Here is a 19675-nt window from a genome sequence, read left to right as displayed (position 1 = left end):
AAATTATGTATCTTTCTCTAGTAAAGCCTACCTTTTTCTGATTTATTTTTAAAAATTATTTTAATTAATAATACATCAAACCAAAATATGTTCCTTCATAGACACATAGTTGGCACTTGATGAATACTCATTGAAGGTAAAGTTTTAGGCCATCATTTAAGCCCTGGCTCTCCCACTTACAAGTTTTCTAACTTTGGCAAATCATATTCTTTATAGGACTATTTCCCCATTGACAAAATAAAAGCTTTGGCTATTTTCACTCTACCATGCTATAACTGATAGAAATATAGGCCTTTCTTTAACAGTGATGGCAATGTGAAATAAAACTATTTCTTAAAAGTACATATGGTATTTTGCTTAGAGTTGTGGGCTCAACATGATATTCCAAGACTGTCAGTAATTATTTAAAATTGTTTCTTGAGATGCCTCTACTGAAATCATTGATTTAACTTCTGAGTTGGTGAAATGCCATCAAAGAATTGCCCAAAAACTATGAAAGAAAACGCATTAATACATACGAAGTTCTTTAACACAGTCATTGACAAGTTGTTGTTCCTTCTCTTCATAGGTAATAGTTTCTGTCTTTATGTGACAAGCCTTCAAGAAAGAAAAAAATCAGTGTGTGATAATATCTTCCAATACTTTACAGTATTAACTTAAGAAACCTTTAATTCTCATCTGAATAAAAGTTCACCAGCTGAAAAGGAAAAATAAAACCCAAAAAGCTTTATCTAAAATAAAGATATGGGGGGGGGGCACCTGGGTGGCTCAGTCAGTTAAGTGTCAGACTCTTGATTTCGGCTCAGGTCATGATCTCACAATCGTGAGACTGAGCCCCGTGTTGGGGTCTGCACTGAGAATGGAGCCTGCTTGAGATTCTCTCTCTCTCTCTCTCTCTCTCTCTCTCTCTCTCTCTGTCTCTCTTCCTTACTGTCCCTTCCCCACTCATGTGTGCTCTCTCTTCCTCTCTCTAAAATAAAAAAATAAAAATAAAGATATGGGACAGGATATGACAAACATCTCCCCCTCATTCCTCTCAGGATCTTTGCACATGCCTACTCATTCTCTCTGATGCCTCCCCTCCACCATACTTTTCTGCTTGGCTAATCCCTAGTTTCAGCTAAAATGTCATTTAAGTAGGACTTCGATTCTCCCCCATTACACAAGTTCAGGAAACCCTGTAATCTTCCAACATAGTTCTTATCACAGTTATAATTATTTAGTTATTTGTGTAAACTACCTAACATATATTCTGTGCTGTGGCTTTCTCTATTTCATCTATCAGCTTGCTATTATCCAGCTGTCAATGAATGGGATCTAAGTGACAATGAAAGGCAAATACACACGCCTTTGCTATCACTTCCTAATTGGAATGTCAATAACAAATCCTTAGTTATGCCATATTTTACCTCAATACATGGACCTAAATCTTACAGCCTTTAAGGTACAGGAAAGTGGGAATTCGGGTGAATGTACCTTGGATCGAAGAACCATATTCTCCTCTTCCAGTTCCTTGAGTTTTTCTTGTAGCATGTCCAACTGCAACAAACCTTGAGATAAGCTAAAGGACTCATTGAGCCGAAGAGGTGTAGAACAGCTGGAATCAGTTTCACTCTCTTCAGAGGCAATAGAGACAATTCGAAGTAATTCATCTTTCTTGGACAGCTCATGCTGCAGTTGATTAACCTGCACATCAAAAGGCTTGATTTACAAGATGTTCTTTATTTTGCATTATTTACATGTAATATAGCTTTTAATTCATGGAGCAATTGTTTCTCACCATAAAATAAAATTATAAAATCAGCTGCTAGATTTTATTGACTAAGGTAACAAGCGCTAAAAAGAGAATAACGAACCTCAGATACTTCCTAAGATATAATGTTAGAGCATTAACTCCACAAAGACAGCTTTTTCTGTACTAGGTGAAAAGCCAATTCTTATATTCTATATAAATAGGAATGTAGGAGGAAATTTTCACATAAGATAATGATATATTCACAGTTAAAAACAAAACTGAAGAGGCTTTCAAGTGTCAGAATAGACCCCTCCTTCAAATTCTCATCCTAAAGACTTACACTTTAAAGCTTTTAAGTATAAATCTGCGTGACTTCTAGAAATAGTTCTAGAAACTATTTTTAACACAAAGGCTCAAATGTTATTAAACATAATGGCATTTATAAAATATTAATGAAACCAGATAGTAACAAATTAAAGGAAATTTGAAAAGTAACCATTCAAGCTAATAATAAATTGGTTCTCACTAAAAAATATTTACTGCATGAAATAAATATATTTTCAAAATTTCCTTTTCTTCTTGTTTGGGTTTCTGAATAAAGATGCTTCATTTGGGTATCTATTATTTAGGGTTATTTTTTCAAAATAAATTTAAGATAAGATCACACAGAAAGTCTACACAAAGGGATGAGGAAAAAGTGTTAGAATCTTAGCAGGGTGACACATGTATGATAGGTACTGAACACAGTACCTACCATATTTTTTTTATACTGACTAAGGCAGAGTCACTTGAGCACTTCTCTGTACAATAACATTTAATTTCTCTACTGGTTAGTTCAATGGCTGACAACAAAGTTAACATATACTGGTGTTATTTATCTACCTATTGTTATCACTTCAGGGACACCCAGAAAAATAAACTTTTCTATTGTCCAGTAACTAATTATTTCATGCTATAAATACTTGATCAAAGACTTACTTGATCAAAGGCTTGTCCCAGTTGCTCCTCCAGAGCTTCATTCTGCTCAGACAAGACATGGTTCCGTTTTAAGAGAGCTTGTCCAATTCGAGCAGCTAGTTCCAGATCACGATCCCTCTGTTAAAATACCAATACATCTTTTGAGTACAAAAAAAATTTAAATGGCAGTTTAGAAATTCTGCAATTTTGTTCACTCACAAGGAATGTCCCAGAAAGCATCAAGATTCATTTTAATGTCCAGATACCACAAATAAACACAGGGCTTGACACACATATAGTGTTTAATACACACTGGTCAAATGGATGACGGCCATAGTAATAAATGCAAGAGGGCATTTTTCTTCTTGATATCAAGTGAGATTTATTTTATTTTTTAGAGAGAGCAAGCAGGGGAGAGGGGAAGAGGGAGAGAGAGAATCCCAAGCAGATTCCACACCCAGTAGGGAGCCCGATGTGGGGTTTGATCCCACGACCCTGGGATCATGACCTGAACTGAAATCAAGAGTTAGATGCTCAACTGACTGAACCCCCCAGGCACCCCTAAATCAAGTGAGATTTACTGATCACCCTATTAATTACTCAAGAAACGCAACCTTTAAATTTATAATTTTGGGGAATTAAAAAATCAACAGTCTTTAGAAAATGAGGATAGGGCCTGGCACACAGTGAAAGCCCAACAAATATTTGTTGAGCATTTGTCTATTAAACATGGTAATGATACAGTACATATGTTGAAAAAAGTTCCAATTATGGGAAAGCTTCTATGCATTCAGAGCCAGAGGCTTAGAAGAAAGCATAATCAAGAGCCCTACTGTCAACTGTTGCAAGAATGATAATGTGAGATAAAAGAGGGGATAGCAGACTAGAAATTTTGAGGTTACAGGTTCTGCTAAAACATAAAGAAGGGAGTCTAAAGAAGTTGGTGGTAATGATGCAGGGAGGCCTATAGAATAGCCAAGCAAACCAAGAGTTACTTGTCCTAAGCAAGGGTATAGGAATCCCATCTATGTGTTGGTGGTGAGGACTGTATCCTGTAGGATGAAAACTGTCAATATACATCTAGCTACCTTATATACGAGCATGGGTTCCACTTACATTAATCACTGTATACAGATAGAATTAAGCCTCTATCCTTTTGCTCTATAATACATGAAAAGAGGTAGATGAATTATCTCCAAATTTTCAAGGCCCAATGTATCTCATTTTCAATATAGGCTAAATGGCATACACAAAATCATTCTAGGGAGCTGGGGGGGGGGAGAGGGGAGAAGGGTACTTTAAAGAGAAAGACAGTTTCAAGACCAACTGAAGTTGCAGTATAAGGAGATACCTCTAAGAACACCATTTGGAAGAGATACACTATATATTAAAAATGTCATGGACAAAGTGAGCTCAAATAATAGTCCAAACTGAAAGTAAAAAAGGGAAGATGATGCAAACTGCTGGTATTGATTTGCAATGGAGCTGCTTCTTGAATGGGCTGCTCTGCTCCAGGGTAACAACAGGAATTTATTAAAATAACAAAAAACAAAAAACAAACAAAAAAACCAAAACACCATCAACTTTTTTTTTTTTTTTGATAGCTTTTCTAGAATAAGAAAGCCAGCATCATTATAATAGCAAGAACAAAAATTAAACCCTCTGCAACATCATAACAATAAACTTTAGGAACCATTCTACTTTGGAATGCCAGCTGTTCCATCTGTAACAACCTTATACAAAACAACCCAGAACAAAGACATCCTCCTTTTTCATTTGATGTGCAAACTTGATAGATGTTAAATGATCTTCAAGTTTTAGCTTTTTGTACTGGAGAAAGAAAAGATATATTCTTACCTCTGCCAGGAGGTGTGTAACCATGTCGATGTCATTGTAAGTTTTGGTCATCTGCTCCACCCTGTCTGTGCCTAGAACTGAGACAGTTTAAAACAACTGTTTATAGGATTTAGAAACAACAGAGAATTTTAAATATTCATAATAGTTGAAAGATCACAACGACCACCACCACCACACCAGGCCTTTACAAAAGTGCCATTCAGGAGATTAAAAATATATGTGAAAATAGAAAATAGACACTCAGAAAACAGACCAATTATTACAAACAAAATATATATCATACAATGAATTAAAAAAGTATCAAATGATCATCAGGCAACCACTTCCTATCTCTTCCTCCCTCAATAAGATTAGAACTTTGGTCCATTCACATTAGGGACTGTGGCCCTGAAGAATGGATTAAATCACCAATTATTTTATACCCTAATCTAAATTAAAGTTCCTGAGGGGTGACTTAGTGAGGGGTTATGCTATTACAAATGAATTTAATTAGAATTCTGATGTGATTATCTTCAATATCTATGATCATCTATCATGTGAGCTAAAATCAATAAACAAGGAATAGGACTTGTAGGACTTTTTATAGTTCTGTTATGAGGCATAATCCTTTTTAGTTTAATTAATGATAATCTCGATCATATCTAGGCCTTTGCTATAAGATAAACTGTATAATACACTATTACTTGCATAATTTAAGTCCAGTAATTCTGCATTAAATTCAGGAACTGTCGATACATTGCATATTATAGCTCCAAAGAGAATGACAAATATGACCCCAATGATTCCACAGTCACAATAAGCAATACCTTTAAAAAAAACTATTTTTTTAAATGTATATTTTATTCTTGAGAGAGACAGAGCACAAGCAGGAGAGGGGCAAAGAGAAAGGGAGACACAGAATCTGGAGCAGGCTTCAGGCTCTGAGCTGTCAGCACAGAGCCCAATGTGAGGCTCGAACCCACAAACTGTGAGATCGTGACCTGAGCCGAAGTCGGATGGTTAACTGAGCCACCCAGGCACCCCAATAAGCGATACTTTTTTAAGCTAATGATGCTTAATAATAATAAAAAGAGATCTTATAATAAAAGAGAGATCTTCTCATTCTGGAGTGCATTACATGAAACAGATCTGTGTTTGATTTAGACTGATTTTACAATTAGTTTGCCTTGAAGTGTGAAAAAATAAGAGGCTTTAAAGAAGAAGTGCTGAATTTATGGATCTGAGTGAACTTGAATAAGTCACTTAACTCTTCCAAAATTCATATTCTGTATTTATAATATAGAGGTAATAACACTCATCTCACAAGGTCACTAGGAGAATGAAATACGATAATGTAATGAGCAGTATTAAAATACTATTAAGTGTTATACTACTGTTTACAGTTACTGCTCTTAAACACATCTGGTATGTGTGAAATAGCCTTGATTTAAAATTTTCTGTAAATAATGCACTGTATTGGCAGCAGATACTATGATTTAAGTCACTTGTAGTTCCTTAGTCCATCTTAACCTTGAGGTTGCCCAAAAGACACCATTAGACATGTTTTACTTTTATTTTAGCTTTTTATTTTTCTTCCTGGCAAAACTGCTTAAAATGAATCTGAGAACTACCTAGAGCTTAATTATTAATGACAGTTTTATTCTTAGGTAAAAGTAAAACAAAGTGCTAGATTGATAGTGATATGAGATAGAAAACTAAAAAGATCTGGATAGAAACATTTTCACCCCACAAGGATTTATATTTACAAGCAGAAAAACTGGCTCTGTAATTTAACCACTGGATACGGGAACAGGCCCACGGAATCTTCATAATTTACTTACAGTGTGAGGTCTCCTCTACTTCTGGCCTCAATAATAAGCTAAGGGAAAAAAATCAAACCATATCTATGCTCTAAATTATTAACAGAAAACTAGCCAATGATTTCAAACCCAAATGTAATCCAGGGTGATAGGTCTATCTCTAGACTCTAATTTAATTGATTTAGAGGAGCCCCACAGCACACACAGTAAGTAAAAGGTGTTCTGATGTGGAGTTAGCAATAAAAACTACCAATTCAGGAGTAACACTCCAAGCAAGAACTAGGAATCCTAGAGACTCAGTTAAAAAAGTTTTTATAAAACTAATTTAAACAATATATGACATAGTTTATGTTATATGATTGACCAGAGTTGAAGATAAAGTGGTAATTTTATTCTGAAGTAAAACCAGTAAGTTAAGGATGTAATAAAGAGCTATGAGCTACAAGTCACACATGAAGAACAGGAAGAGAAAACGAAGGACACATAATACAGAAAAGAAATGTATAGAATAAAACATATTTTACTGAGGAGAAACTAATAATAGTGAGGATAATAATGGGGTGATAACAACTCCCATCTCACAAGGTCATAAGAAAAAAATTGGGTCTGCTCATTCTCAGTAATGGGCTCTGCACCATGCTGCTGTTTCTACCACAGTCCTACCAAGATCAGAAGGCCTTTATCTGATGAAATACTGAGTATCCATCTGTGAATGCAAGTTACAAAACAACACAGATCCCAATTTTGTTTTTAAATCGTGAGCATATCTTATACACATTGATATAGAAGACAGGCTGGAAGGATACACATTAGTGGTTATCTCTGGGTAGGGATTATGGTTGATCTCTTGTTTTCTTTCTTTTGCTAATTTTCCAAGAAGATAAATGTTATCTTTGCAATAAAAAAATAGCAGCTCTTATTCAGAGGTTTCAAAAAGCAAAAATGAATTTTCAAATGCCTAAATATTTATTATGGCGATGAAGTTAGATAATACAACCAGGATTCTACAATTTTTGTTTTATTTTTATTTTTTTGGATTTTTAAAAAGTTTTTATTTATTCATTTTTGAGAGAGAGAGAGAGTGAGCGCGCAAGCAGGGGAGGGGCAGAGACAGAGGGAGACAGAGGATCCGAAGTGGGCTCTGCACCGCTGCACAGACAGCAGAGAGCCAGATGCAGGACTCAAACTCACGAACCATGAGATCATGACATGAACCAAAGGCAGACGCTTAGCTGACTGAGCCACCCAGGCGCCCCACCAATTTTTGTTTTATGTGAAACAGTCTATATACACTACCGAGTCCCAAAGGCTGGGCCACCTCAATTACACAGAGCAGCTCAACTGATGTCAGTCACAAAGCATACAGAAACACAATGAATTCCTCTCTGCGGCCTTATCAGTTTTGTCTTGTCTTCTTTAACACAGTACTCCTGGTAGCTATGCCACTTGGGAAGATTCCAAAAGTAGGGCAAAGCTCTTAAGTTTACTCTTGGCATTTAGGCAATGCAACTAAATGTTTCCAAAGTGATAGACTAAATCTTCACTGCAATTCTTCGACTGAAAATGCAGAGCCAAGATGACTGATTTTATTATAATCAATCCTATTAAATCTTATTTTCCCTTCAGTTCTCAGCTGTTAAAATAAAAATATTATGTGGTACAAAAATTAGCAATGTTCCTTTTTTCCAGACATGAAATTCCTAACTCTCTCTAAAAAAAATTATACATTAGTGGGGATGATAAACGTTTTTAATGAACAGTCTTGCAACTTGGTTTTATAAAAGTTAATTAACATTCAACATTTTTGGTATAATATTTGGAGAATTTAACATTCCTGAAAAAAATACTGGAGGGGGAATATACATAAGTCCTTTACCAATCCTTACTTTAAGTTCTAATTCTGCATAATTTCACATCAACCACCCAATCTCACATTTTTCAGGATGAGAAGGGCCAATGTTAATCTATTTCGATATCTCTGTAATTTATATGAGATGGTGCTTGATATTTCTGTCAATGTTCCTTTTCAAGGTCTAAAGTTTTTACCACAATTACTGAAATTCAAAAAGACTCCTAGGGGTCCCTTGGTGGCTCAGTCAGTTGAGCATCCGACTCTTGATTTCGGCTCAGGTCATGATCCGAGTGTTGTGGGATTGAGCCCTGCATTAGGCTCCGTGCTGAACGTAGAGCCTGCTTGGGATTCTCTCTCTCTGTCCCTCTACCCTTTTCCTCTGTTCATGTTCTCTCTCTCCCATAACTAACTAACTAACTAACTAACTAACTAGACTTCTAATCTCTCCAACCCTCTCACAGCAAAAACCCTAAAACAAAACAACAAAAAGCAAAAATGAAATACACACCTCCCACATGGCATAGTAAAAGCTGCAGAGCTCCTGATAAGTACAGACAGGTCTTACAGTTTTAACCCCAAATAAACAACTGCTGCTCTTGGTGTATACTACAGATAATATTTCTGCAATACAAAAAACTGCCTTCAAAAGAACTGAGGACAAAAAGAAGGCATCTGATGATATGTACCACCTACGACAGCCTTTCTCAACAGGGTTCCAGGTGAGAATTAAGCCCTACTGATAATGATTTGAGTGAGACAATTTTCTCAATTCTTCCATGGATAATACTCGATGTCTTGAGGCATATGAGTTAATTATTTTGTGGAACTGGTTGAGAGTAAATATAAATCTGCTAACTTCCATTATCTGACTTATGGTTAATGCTTCCTGAACATTATCAGTTATATTTCATTTCCTGACAGTATAGTCATTTTTTTTTAAGTTCTGTACTTTATTTTTTTTTAAGTTTTATTTATTTAAGTAATCTCTACAGCCCAAATGGGGCTCGAACTCATGACCCTGAGATCAAGAGTCTCATGCTCCTCCAACTGAGCTAGCTAGGCGCCCCAGATTAATAATTTTTGAGGGCAGACCTTGAGGAAAAGTATAACTTGCCAGCCAGAAGTAATTATTTCTACAACCTTCTTTCTCTACAAAATTGTACAACCTCCCTAATTCCTTAAATCCTCCAATTAACATCACTGTGAAATGGCCACATAGCTTTGGTTGACAATGCTTTATACTGGTGGCTCTCAAATCTGCGTGTGCATCAGCACTACCAGGACTTTTAAAACACAGACTGCCATGCCCAGTCCTAGAATTTCTGGTTCTGTAGATATGGGGTAGGAGCCCAAGAATTTGCATTTCTAACAAGTTCCCAAGTGATGTTGATCTCTTAAATAAAACTTATAAAGCTAATCATTTCCGCCAACCCTTTTTCTTACACATTAGAAAGTGGTACAGATGATCCCTTATTCCCAAATAAAAAATACTCTGAAAGGCAGATCAGGTTTCTATTTTTAGCCTTAACATGAACAAATGGTACTTTCTGTTATGATGTGCTCTGACTTCACTGCTTGCTCCACAGCTCACTCTGGGTCTCTCTCTTAATAAAGTTAAGAAAATCCTGAAATGACCTGTTCTGCATGCAAAATATTCTGTATCTTAAACTTTATATATGGCAGGGAGTAGGATGGAATCATTTCTTGGACCCACACATTGCTCCCAAGTGTTCTATTTTAAAAGTAAACAATCTCTTCCTGGTTTGGTGGGGGCTTCAGAGAACAACCAGTATCCTTTCATCCACGTGAGGTAGGCTCACAACCCCAAATCCTGCCCATGTTTCCCTCTGAATTTATTTTTCTTCTCACAGCTCTTTCAATTTCTTTGTGTTACGGAAGTTTCTCTGCCTGGGCCACCTCTTTTTTATTAGTTGTTAAAATTCATTTTAATGAACACAAGTATCTACTGGCATGTGAGGGAAGTATGGATTAGAAGGGGCTGGAGTAGCACCAAGGAGCTAAACCCTAGAATGGCCTGTCAGGGTACATAACAATTATTCAGAGCCATGGATCTTGATATCTTAAAGGGACAGAAAACTGCTAGAAAGGGTCAGAGAATGTTTTATATCTTGCTTTTTAAAACATTGGTCAATTTGCTAAATGAAGTAAATCACTTATCTTTTATATTCATAACATACAAATTCATAATGAAGTTTATTTATATTTGAACGAACTATTAACCCAAAGAATTGATACTTTTAAAATAACAGTGAAATTACAGTACAGAGATAAAGTATTAGTGGACCAATTATAATCATAGCTTATTTGCTTCATGACCTTAAGTATATCATATAGTCCAATTTTCAAATTGCTGAAGTGAAAATAGTACATTTAGAATAAGGGAATCTGTACCATCCTATTAATCTCGAGTTTTAAGCTGCTCCCTTGAATACTATGGTTTGCTTTGTATAAAGTCCTGAAAACCCAAGTATTTTAGAATTTGATTATCATTTATTTTCCAAAATTTATTTTTATTTAACATTCTCTCTAAAAGTAACTCCGTTAAATCGTGATTTAAGACAGCTTTCTAGCTACAGTTCCATCCTCTTGTGGCATATATGACAAAGAAAAAGTAAACAAAGGGGCACTTTCTGTGCCACTTTATCAAAATAGTGACAAAAACTAAATTTATCCTGATGAAATTCCAGTTTGAAATTTTCTCACAAATCTAAAAATGTATGGAACAAAGAGAAATGGAAATAAAAAATAAGTACTTTTCAGAAATTCGCAAACAACTTCTCAAACTTGAAAGTTAAGAAAACCTTAAGAACTTTAATAGTCAGCTACTTATAAGAATTGTTGAGGAAGAAATAGTTTTGAGTTTCTTGATATTCCATTTCAAGTTTAAACAATGTTTATAATTTTTTTCCTGAGTGGTACGTAACCTGGTTCTAGGAAAACTACTAAAAGCAAGTTAATGATTACTATAAAAATGATTACTAAAAAAATTATTATGAAAAATGAGCATTTCACAACAATCATTAAAAACACTGAAGCACTCACTGGGAAAATGTGTAGGAACTGATGCAATGTCATATGTAACTCAAATGAAAACAATTTTATCAATTTATATCAATATAATTTATCAATTATATCAATGTTGAACTTATACACTTTTCTTATATATCCAACAGCTACTATGCATATATTTTTATAGTGAATGAATAAAAAAAAGTCAGCTCAACCTGAAAGCAGATGTTTGGAATGAAGTCAAAAGCAAAAAGGTCTTCATACTTTAATTATTAAAACTACTTATGTATCCAAAAACTATGCTTCTTAATGACTGACACAGTTTCTATGACTGTGTTTAACAGGAAATATAAAGTCAAAAAGCTGATGGCTCAGTATATCAAACTACTGATATAATAAATGCTTTGAGATATAAAGGAATTTTAAAATTTTAAATTAAAATTTCAACTACTTTTTTTAAGTTCCTTTTTCTACTCAGTCTGAGAACAGTATCAAATAAAAGAAAGAAGAAATGGAAATATCTGAGTATGCTTGCAACCACAGACACTCAGAGTTGTAAAGAATGACAAACCTACATTCAGACATAACACAGAATCATCTCTTTGTGTTGTTAAATCAGTTTGAGTTCAAGTAGGTACACAATGAACAATGGCTAGGAATGCTTTTAAATGCTTTTTAAATGCTTTTAAATGACTTTTTAAATGCTTTTAAATGACTTTTAAAACTTTTTAAAAGTCAACACCAAGATACTTATCATCTTTATTTCAATGGACAAAGTCTAAAAGGCTAAAAAATACTCACTCATATAATGGAAAGTCTCTTCAGCAAGGACTGGAGAGAGGGCATCAGATGCATGCTGCTGCTGGTGTGGGGACCGAGTCCAGTCTTCATTTTCATATAGAAATAGAGAGTCCACTCTTAGCTTATACTGGGGTAGCTGTTCTTCTAGCAGACTTACCAGCTCAACTTCAGGGAGATCCTCATTGGAGCAGACATCTAAAGAGGAGATTCCATGTAAATGAATCCAAAATATTCCAATTTACTAGTTATAGAGAAAATATCAGTGAAATTAGTTTCCAAAAGTAGGATAACCACAGAAACACTAGTCGGGATAATTTCTCCAATGATTTTTACTAATATATGCTGGTACTATATAGTTGGTCATTCTCTAGCTTTTTTTAATATGAAAACTTCTATAGCAAAAATAATACCATGAATTTTAATTATAGTCTATTTAAAAATATACTGCCTGGGTTGCTGGAGGGGAGCTGGGTAGGGGGATGGGCATTAGTGAGGGTACTTGTAATGAGCACTGAGTGTTACATGTAAGTGATGAATCACTGGGTTCTACTCCTGAAACCTCTACTACATTGTATGTTAACTAACTTAAATTTAAATAGATCAATTAAAAAAAAACCCAGACAGTTCAAGAAAGATACATATATATATATATTGCTTGGTGAATATAACTATGTTTTTAAAATTTTAAATGAGTTTGGACACATTTCATATTTCCTCCTTATCATTCTATTTAGTGTTGCTTAAAAGAGATCTGACCTCAAATAAATTATATACTTGGGAGAAAAAGGCAACACAAAACAACCACCAGAAAATAGCTAGTTCAAAAGGAATAAAATGACATGTTCTTTAATAACAGAATTTAAACTCTGTGGGAGTATTCTTTAAACTTTAGAAAAACTATATTTCAGTATATTCTCACAGCAGTTAGACATAAAAAATAAACATTTATTGGCTAAATGTTAACCAGTAATATTAACATTTCAGCAGTGTTCTAGCACTAGTACTGGAATAAGTACTTTACCATTTTTATTTTAAAGATGTACTACATTTGAAGTCCTGAATACCTTTCACATCACTACTCTCTCACCCACACACCTCTAGCTACTTCCTGCATATACATCTCTGAACACACTTGGCTTCTCTGCCTTTATTCTGTGTTTGCTCCTGGCTTCCTGTTCCAAATACGGCCCATCATTTAACACTTGCCAAATTTAGCAGTTTACCAAAAAAGTAAACTCATCCCTTTTAACATGCTTAAAATAGAGAAAACACAGGATGTCATATCAACCCTCACACTTTATAAAGAGATCTGATATTTCCTTTGTGGGTAGTATAAAGAAACATATTCTAACTCTGGCAAAAAACAACAAAGTTCGTTTTAAGAAAACATCTTAAAAGAGTAAATTTCTACAACTTGACCTTAACAATAACAGTTTAATAAATCAAATATGAGGAAGTTAACAATATCACATACCCCATTCACATACCCCTCTTTACCCAGGACAAGCAGTGACTTCATAATCACAAAGATGAGATATATTATCACATAGATGAGGTACATTTAACTTTAAATATGGTTCTAAAGAAGCTCTCAACCCTTAGCATATCTCTTTAAAAGCCTTAAAAATACAACCAAATTTTATTACTACAAATTCCATGCGATTATCCAATTTTTTCCTGCCATAAATATATCACATACAGATAGTGTAATACTCACAGGAAAAGAAGTTGACTATAAATACATGCAGACCTAAAAACGGCTTGTAGGCAATTCAGGGGTATAATGGAAATGAAGAACAAAATTTAGCATTCATTAATAGAGCCATTATTTCCTAGAAATTGTCTTTTAATATGTACTAATGAAATTCTAATGAATTATTTATGAATTCTAATTATTATTGAATTCTAATGAAAATTTAAGGTTACCAATTCCCTACTTGCAAGAGGTAATTTTAAAAATGAGTACACATGGGTCACCTGGGTGGCTCAGTCAGTTAAGCATCCGACTCGATTTTAGCTCAGGTCAAGATCCCACGGTCATGTGACTGAACCCTGCATGGGGCTCCATGCTGAGCATGGAGCTTAAGATTCTCTTTCTCTCTGTGTCCCTCTCCCCTCCCCTCTAAAATAAAATGAGTATACAATCAAGGTTTAGTAGGCTAAATATCCTTGACTAGCTCCCCCTATTTGCTTCTGTGTTTCTAATAATGTGCTATTTACTACTCTCCTGCTTATCCTCTTTTCTTTTTCTGATTTAACATACAGTGTTAGTCTTGGCTTCAGGAGTAGATTCCAGTGATTCATCACATATAACACCCGAGCTCATCCCAATAAGTGCCCTCCTTAATGCCCATCATCCATTTTCCCTACCCTCATAAACCCTCAGTTTGTTTGCTGTATTTAAGAGTCTCTTAAGGTTTGCCTCCCTCTCAGTTTTTATTTTCTTTTTCCTACCCTTCCCCTATGATCATCTGTTAAGTTTCTCAAATTCCACATATGAGTGAAATCATGTGATATCTTTCTCTGATTATCCAGTCTTAACAATTCCCTTGCTAACATTTTATCTTTCAAATGTCCCTTCCATATGCCCAATTTTTTGTAGCCACATTGTGCTATTGTCCATATCAAGGACTCCTCTTGTTCCTCTTGAAGAGCCTCAAAACTGGTTTGCTCGCATACACTCAAATTTTCATCTACATCTTCATATCTACATTGTGTCACTCTCCTACACAAGGCGAAAAGAGGTCAGAATTTCATCTAGCCATTGTAGAAAACCCTTATGAACAGGTGGGATAATCAGTAAAGATCTTAGGCCATACCTACTGGTAGTAGGATTAAATTAATGCTAGAACAAAGCATATTACAGTATGATCTAAAGTGTGATCTAGAGACCCACATAACAAAGATTAAAAACAAGCCTCAACAAACCACAAGAGACTCTTAAATACAGAGAACAAATTAAGGGTGGATGGGGGGGTGGGGGAGAGGGAAAATGGGTGATGGGCATGGTGGAGGGCACTTGTTGGGATGAGCACTGGGTGTTGTATGTAAGTGATTTGACAATAAATTATATTCATAAAAAAAAAAAAAAAAGGCCAGGTCTCAAAAGGATCAACTTTATCAGCATGTAACTTTAAGGACATGCCAGAACAAATTTTAACACTCTTCCAAGGAAGACAACAAAATCTAAACACCTAACAATGTAACATTCAAAATATTCAGTATTTGGTCAAAAATTACTAGATATGCAAAGAATAAGCAAACTGTAATCCATTACCAGTTGGAAAATGAATCAATAGAAATAGGCTCAGTAATGACAAAGATGATAAAAATAGTAAACAACAATTTAAAAACAGCAATTATTAATATGCTCAAAGATTTAAATTTTTTTTTAAGGTCTATTCATTTTTCAGAGACAGAGCATGGGCTGGGGAGGGGCAGAAAGAGGGGAGACCTAGAATCCGAAACAGGCTCCAGGCTCTGGCTGTCAGCACAGAGCCTGACGCGGGGCCTGAACTCACGGACGGAGAGATCATGAGCTGAGCTGAAGTCGGACGCTCAACCAACTGAGCCACCCAGGCGCCCCTAATATGCTCAAAGATTTAAAAGGAAAACATAAACCTGATGAAAAGAAACAGAAGTTATATCGATCTTTATAAAACCCGAGTAGAACTAGAGTACAATGTCTAAATTGAAAAACTCACTGGGTAACATTAACAGATTAGACATTCCCCAAATGAAAAGGACAGAGGTAGACTTGAAGGCATAGTAATGGAAACAATCGAAAATGAAGCATTAAGAAAAAAAAAAAAAACTGGGGGGAAAATGAACAGATCATCAGTGATTTGTGTCACAGTATCAAGCAGTCTAACATACATGCAATTGGAGTTACAGAAGAGGGGAGATATCACAATAAAACTGAATAAAAATTTGAAAAAAACTTTGGGTTTGGATGGACTTCAGAATTTTTTGGAGTTTTAGAAAGGTAGTGCTAAGCATCTACTATACGATATATAACATCACCAACTGGTTTTGTAGCAGCACCCCATATTTAAATACATTAATACACATTCAGCAAGCAAATATTCACGCTAAGTGAGATAAATCTAGAAAAAGCTACACAAGTCAAGCTTTGTGGACCAATGAATTTAAGAACCAAAGTCTAGAAAAAACTTTGAGTATTCAGAGTTGTTTTGATTTGGTCTTACAGATAAGGGCTTATGGGCCCATACCCATGTTTGAATAACTTTTATGTCCTGAGAGCTTCTTAAGTGCCTAAATGTTGTCACATGCTTGCAAGGTATATAAATGCAAGCAACTCTTTCCTTGTAGGGATAGGAAGATATGAATAGAAAGGCAAGATGGGAAGAGAGTAAGTATGATGCAGTTCCTTCTGACCAGGGCTCACATGGTACAGAAGAATCCAACACAGATGACACAGAAGACACAAGGCAGATTTTGATAATTCAGTAAGGGCCTAGGAGAAGGAAATATTAATTCAGTGGATCTCTCAGGAGATCAGGCTGGAAAGCGAAGCCAGGGTTCCATCATGGTAGATCTTATATACTAGACTGAGGCATCTGCATTTTATCCTGTAAGGAACAGCACTTCAATATTTATTAAACTGGACTCACCAGTGATACTCTCTGAGTCTCTGTGATTGCTATTCATGAGGTTTTCTTCACCTGTTGGTGATGTAAAAATGGCATTCTGTGATTGACTCATGCAGGATCCTTTCTTGCTTTGGTTGATAAGGACAGCTTTGGTGTGAATCAGAGTAAAGGAAATCCATCAAGCCATTCAAAAATGAAATGGATCTGGTCGCATAGATATTTTCTTTTAAACAGATTTTTTCTGATGAGTCAAATGACATCTGCAGCAATGAGTGCTCTCACGTGATTATCATACTCTGGCGAGTCATGACCTAAAACAAAGAACACATCAAATGACTTTAGAATTCAGCATGCTCTTTAATAACAGTTCAATTACCTGGAATCTGTGTCATTAAAAATGTTTTCCTAGTGATACATACAACATGGATAAACATCAAAATAATTATGCCAGATGAAAGTCAGACAAAAACAAAATATATTGTTTATGATTTCATTAACAGAAAATTCTAAAAATGTGAGCCTATCTATAGCAACAGAAAACAGATCGGTGGCTGCCTGGGGTTGGGGGACAGATTTCCAAGGGCAGGAGAAAAGTTTTGGGGATGATGAATATGTTCATTATTGTGACATTTGGTGTTGGTTTCACAATTATATATACATGCCAAAAGTTATCAAATTATTCACCTGAAATATGTGCAATCTAATAATAAATTATAATAACGTTTAAAAAATTTAATGATACTCAACTGTTTAAAATAATACTAATACTACTACTAATAATAATTATAATTATTTTTGTGAAGTCTATAGCATATGTAGAAGTAAAATGTATTATAGTATTACAGGCCAGGAGGAGAAAAATGAAAATATACTGTTATAAGGCTTTTATATTGTACGTGAAATGGTAAAACATTATTGAAGGTAATCTGTGATAAGTTAAAGCTATATACTATAAACCTGAAAGTAACCAATAAAATAACTCAAGAATTACAGATAATAAACCAACAAAAGAGATGAAGTGGAATAATATAAAATAGTTTCTCAACTCTGGCACTACTGGTATCTGGGGATAATGCTTTGTCATGTGCATTGCAGGATGTTTAGCAGTATGCCAGCAGAATTCTCTCCCCAGACCTTCTCTCAGTTGTAACAACCAAAAATGTCTGCAAACATTGCCAAATGTCCCCTGGTAGGCAAAAACATTCCCAGTTGAGAACCAATAATATAAAATATGCTCAACCTCACTATAACTAAAATAAATTAAAATGTAAACATTTTTCACCCATTAGATAAGCAAACATTAAGTTTTATTATATTCATTGTTGGAGAGGGCATGGAAAAAGCAGCACTCATACTGTTGATAAAAGTGCAAACTGGTACAAACTTTTAGAAAGGCTATTTGGCAATGTATACCAAACTTTTAAGTGCACATACACTACAATTCAACAATTCTACCACTATGAATTTATAATGTGGTTATATTCACAAAGTGTGTCAAGACGTAGGCACAAGAATGCACATGTGGTTATTTTTTTAAAAGCATATGCACACAAATGGAAAGAAAATATCCATAAAGAAATGGTTAAGGGGCACCTGGGTGGCTCAGTAAGTTAAGCATCCAAGTCTTGATTTTGGCTCAGGTCATGATCTCGCGGTTTGTGAGTTCGAGCCCCGCATTGAGCTCTGCACTGACAGCTCAGATCTGGCCTGCTTGAGATTCTCTCTCTCCTTCTGCCCCTCCCCGCTCTCTCTCTGTCTCTCTCAAAAATAAATAAATAAATAAATAAATATTAAAAAAAATTTTTAAGTCCAATAAAAAAGAAGTGGTTTAATAAAGATACATACCAAGGAATGCAATGCATTAAACATATGTGTGTACTTGAAAAAAACAACTGTTATCAGTTAGGGAAACTATTTAATACTGATTATAAGCCTAGCTTTCTATCAAAAGACAGTCTCTACTAAATAGTCTCTACTTAGCAACTTGCAGCTTCTATTTATGGCTAATTCATTCTCATGCATACCATTTACAGGCATTGTAAACAAGAGTCACAACAGGAACAAAATAAAGGCATTAAAAGAAACTGAAAAATGGTCATTGAGGTAGATACAGAAGCGTTCTCAGTAAATGCTAGGCAAAAGAGTTTCAATGATGAAATAGGCAACAGAATTAAACATTACAGAAAAGGCAAAGGGGAAATTTGGTTTAAAAAAAGGGTGCTGAGACCATAGAATCAATGTTAACCTTCTAGAAACCAGTTCAGCCACAAAGTTAGGCCCAGAGCCAGGCTGCTAGGAGTCAGGAAGTGAGGTAGTAAGAATGGAGTTTACTGAGTACAGACCAAGATTTCCAACACCCAGACTTTAAGGTTTACATGGACCAGTAAAATTTGGAAAACTTCTGTGATTATTGGCATAGGGTTGCCTTTTTTTTGAAGAATACATTGTGTAAGGAAAAAAAGACATAATGGAATAAACAACTCCTTCCCAAAAAAGGAGTTATAATTTTTTGTTGACATAATAAAAATTTAATTTTTCTATTTGAATTCAGAAAATTTTAATAAATACAAATTTAAAAATTCTATACTAAAAGGCAACCTACAGAATGGGTGAAGATATTTGCAAAGAACATATCTAATAAAGGATTAGTATCCAAAATATACAAAGAACTTATACAATTCAACACCCAAAATACAAATAATCCAATAAAAAAATGGGCAGAAGACATGAATAGACATTTTTTCAAAGAAGACACACAGATGGCTAACAGACACATGAAAAGATGCTCAACATCACTCATCATCAGGGAAATACAAATCAAAACTACAATGAGATATCACCTCACACTTATCAGAATGGCTAAAATATAAAACACAAAAAACAACACGTGTTGGCGAGGATGTGGAGAAAAATGAACACTTGTGCACCGTTAGTGGGAATGCAAACTGGTGCAGCCAGTATGGAAAACAATATGGATTCTCCTCAAAAAATTAAAATTAGAACTACACTATGATTTAGCAACTACTAGGTA

At 35.0% G+C, this 19675-nt stretch overlaps 1 protein-coding gene across 8 annotated transcripts in view; it reads right to left on the bottom strand.

The window, feature by feature from the left end:
• The window catches only part of TRAK2 (trafficking kinesin protein 2), a 66339-nt gene that overhangs the window by 20817 nt on the left and 25847 nt on the right, over positions 1-19675 (bottom strand). For 7 of the 8 annotated variants that reach the window (XM_049615187.1, XM_049615188.1, XM_049615189.1 and 4 more), the window contains 6 exons: positions 16666-16955; positions 12032-12226; positions 4550-4626; positions 2714-2830; positions 1477-1686; positions 519-597 (listed from right to left, as the gene is read on the bottom strand). In XM_049615187.1, coding sequence (XP_049471144.1) covers positions 519-597; positions 1477-1686; positions 2714-2830; positions 4550-4626; positions 12032-12226; positions 16666-16756 — 769 coding nt within the window. In that variant the 5' untranslated portion in view covers positions 16757-16955. Of the gene's footprint in view, positions 1-518; positions 598-1476; positions 1687-2713; positions 2831-4549; positions 4627-12031; positions 12227-13748; positions 13777-16665; positions 16956-19675 lie in introns of those variants that run through there. The other variant, XM_049615194.1, reaches the window with a different exon arrangement.

The sequence above is a fragment of the Panthera uncia genome (assembly GCF_023721935.1).
Source record: "Panthera uncia isolate 11264 chromosome C1 unlocalized genomic scaffold, Puncia_PCG_1.0 HiC_scaffold_3, whole genome shotgun sequence".
Taxonomy (NCBI): Eukaryota; Metazoa; Chordata; class Mammalia; order Carnivora; family Felidae; genus Panthera; species Panthera uncia.
Note: the sequence above shows the minus strand (reverse complement) of the source record. Positions and strands in the feature narration are given on the sequence as shown.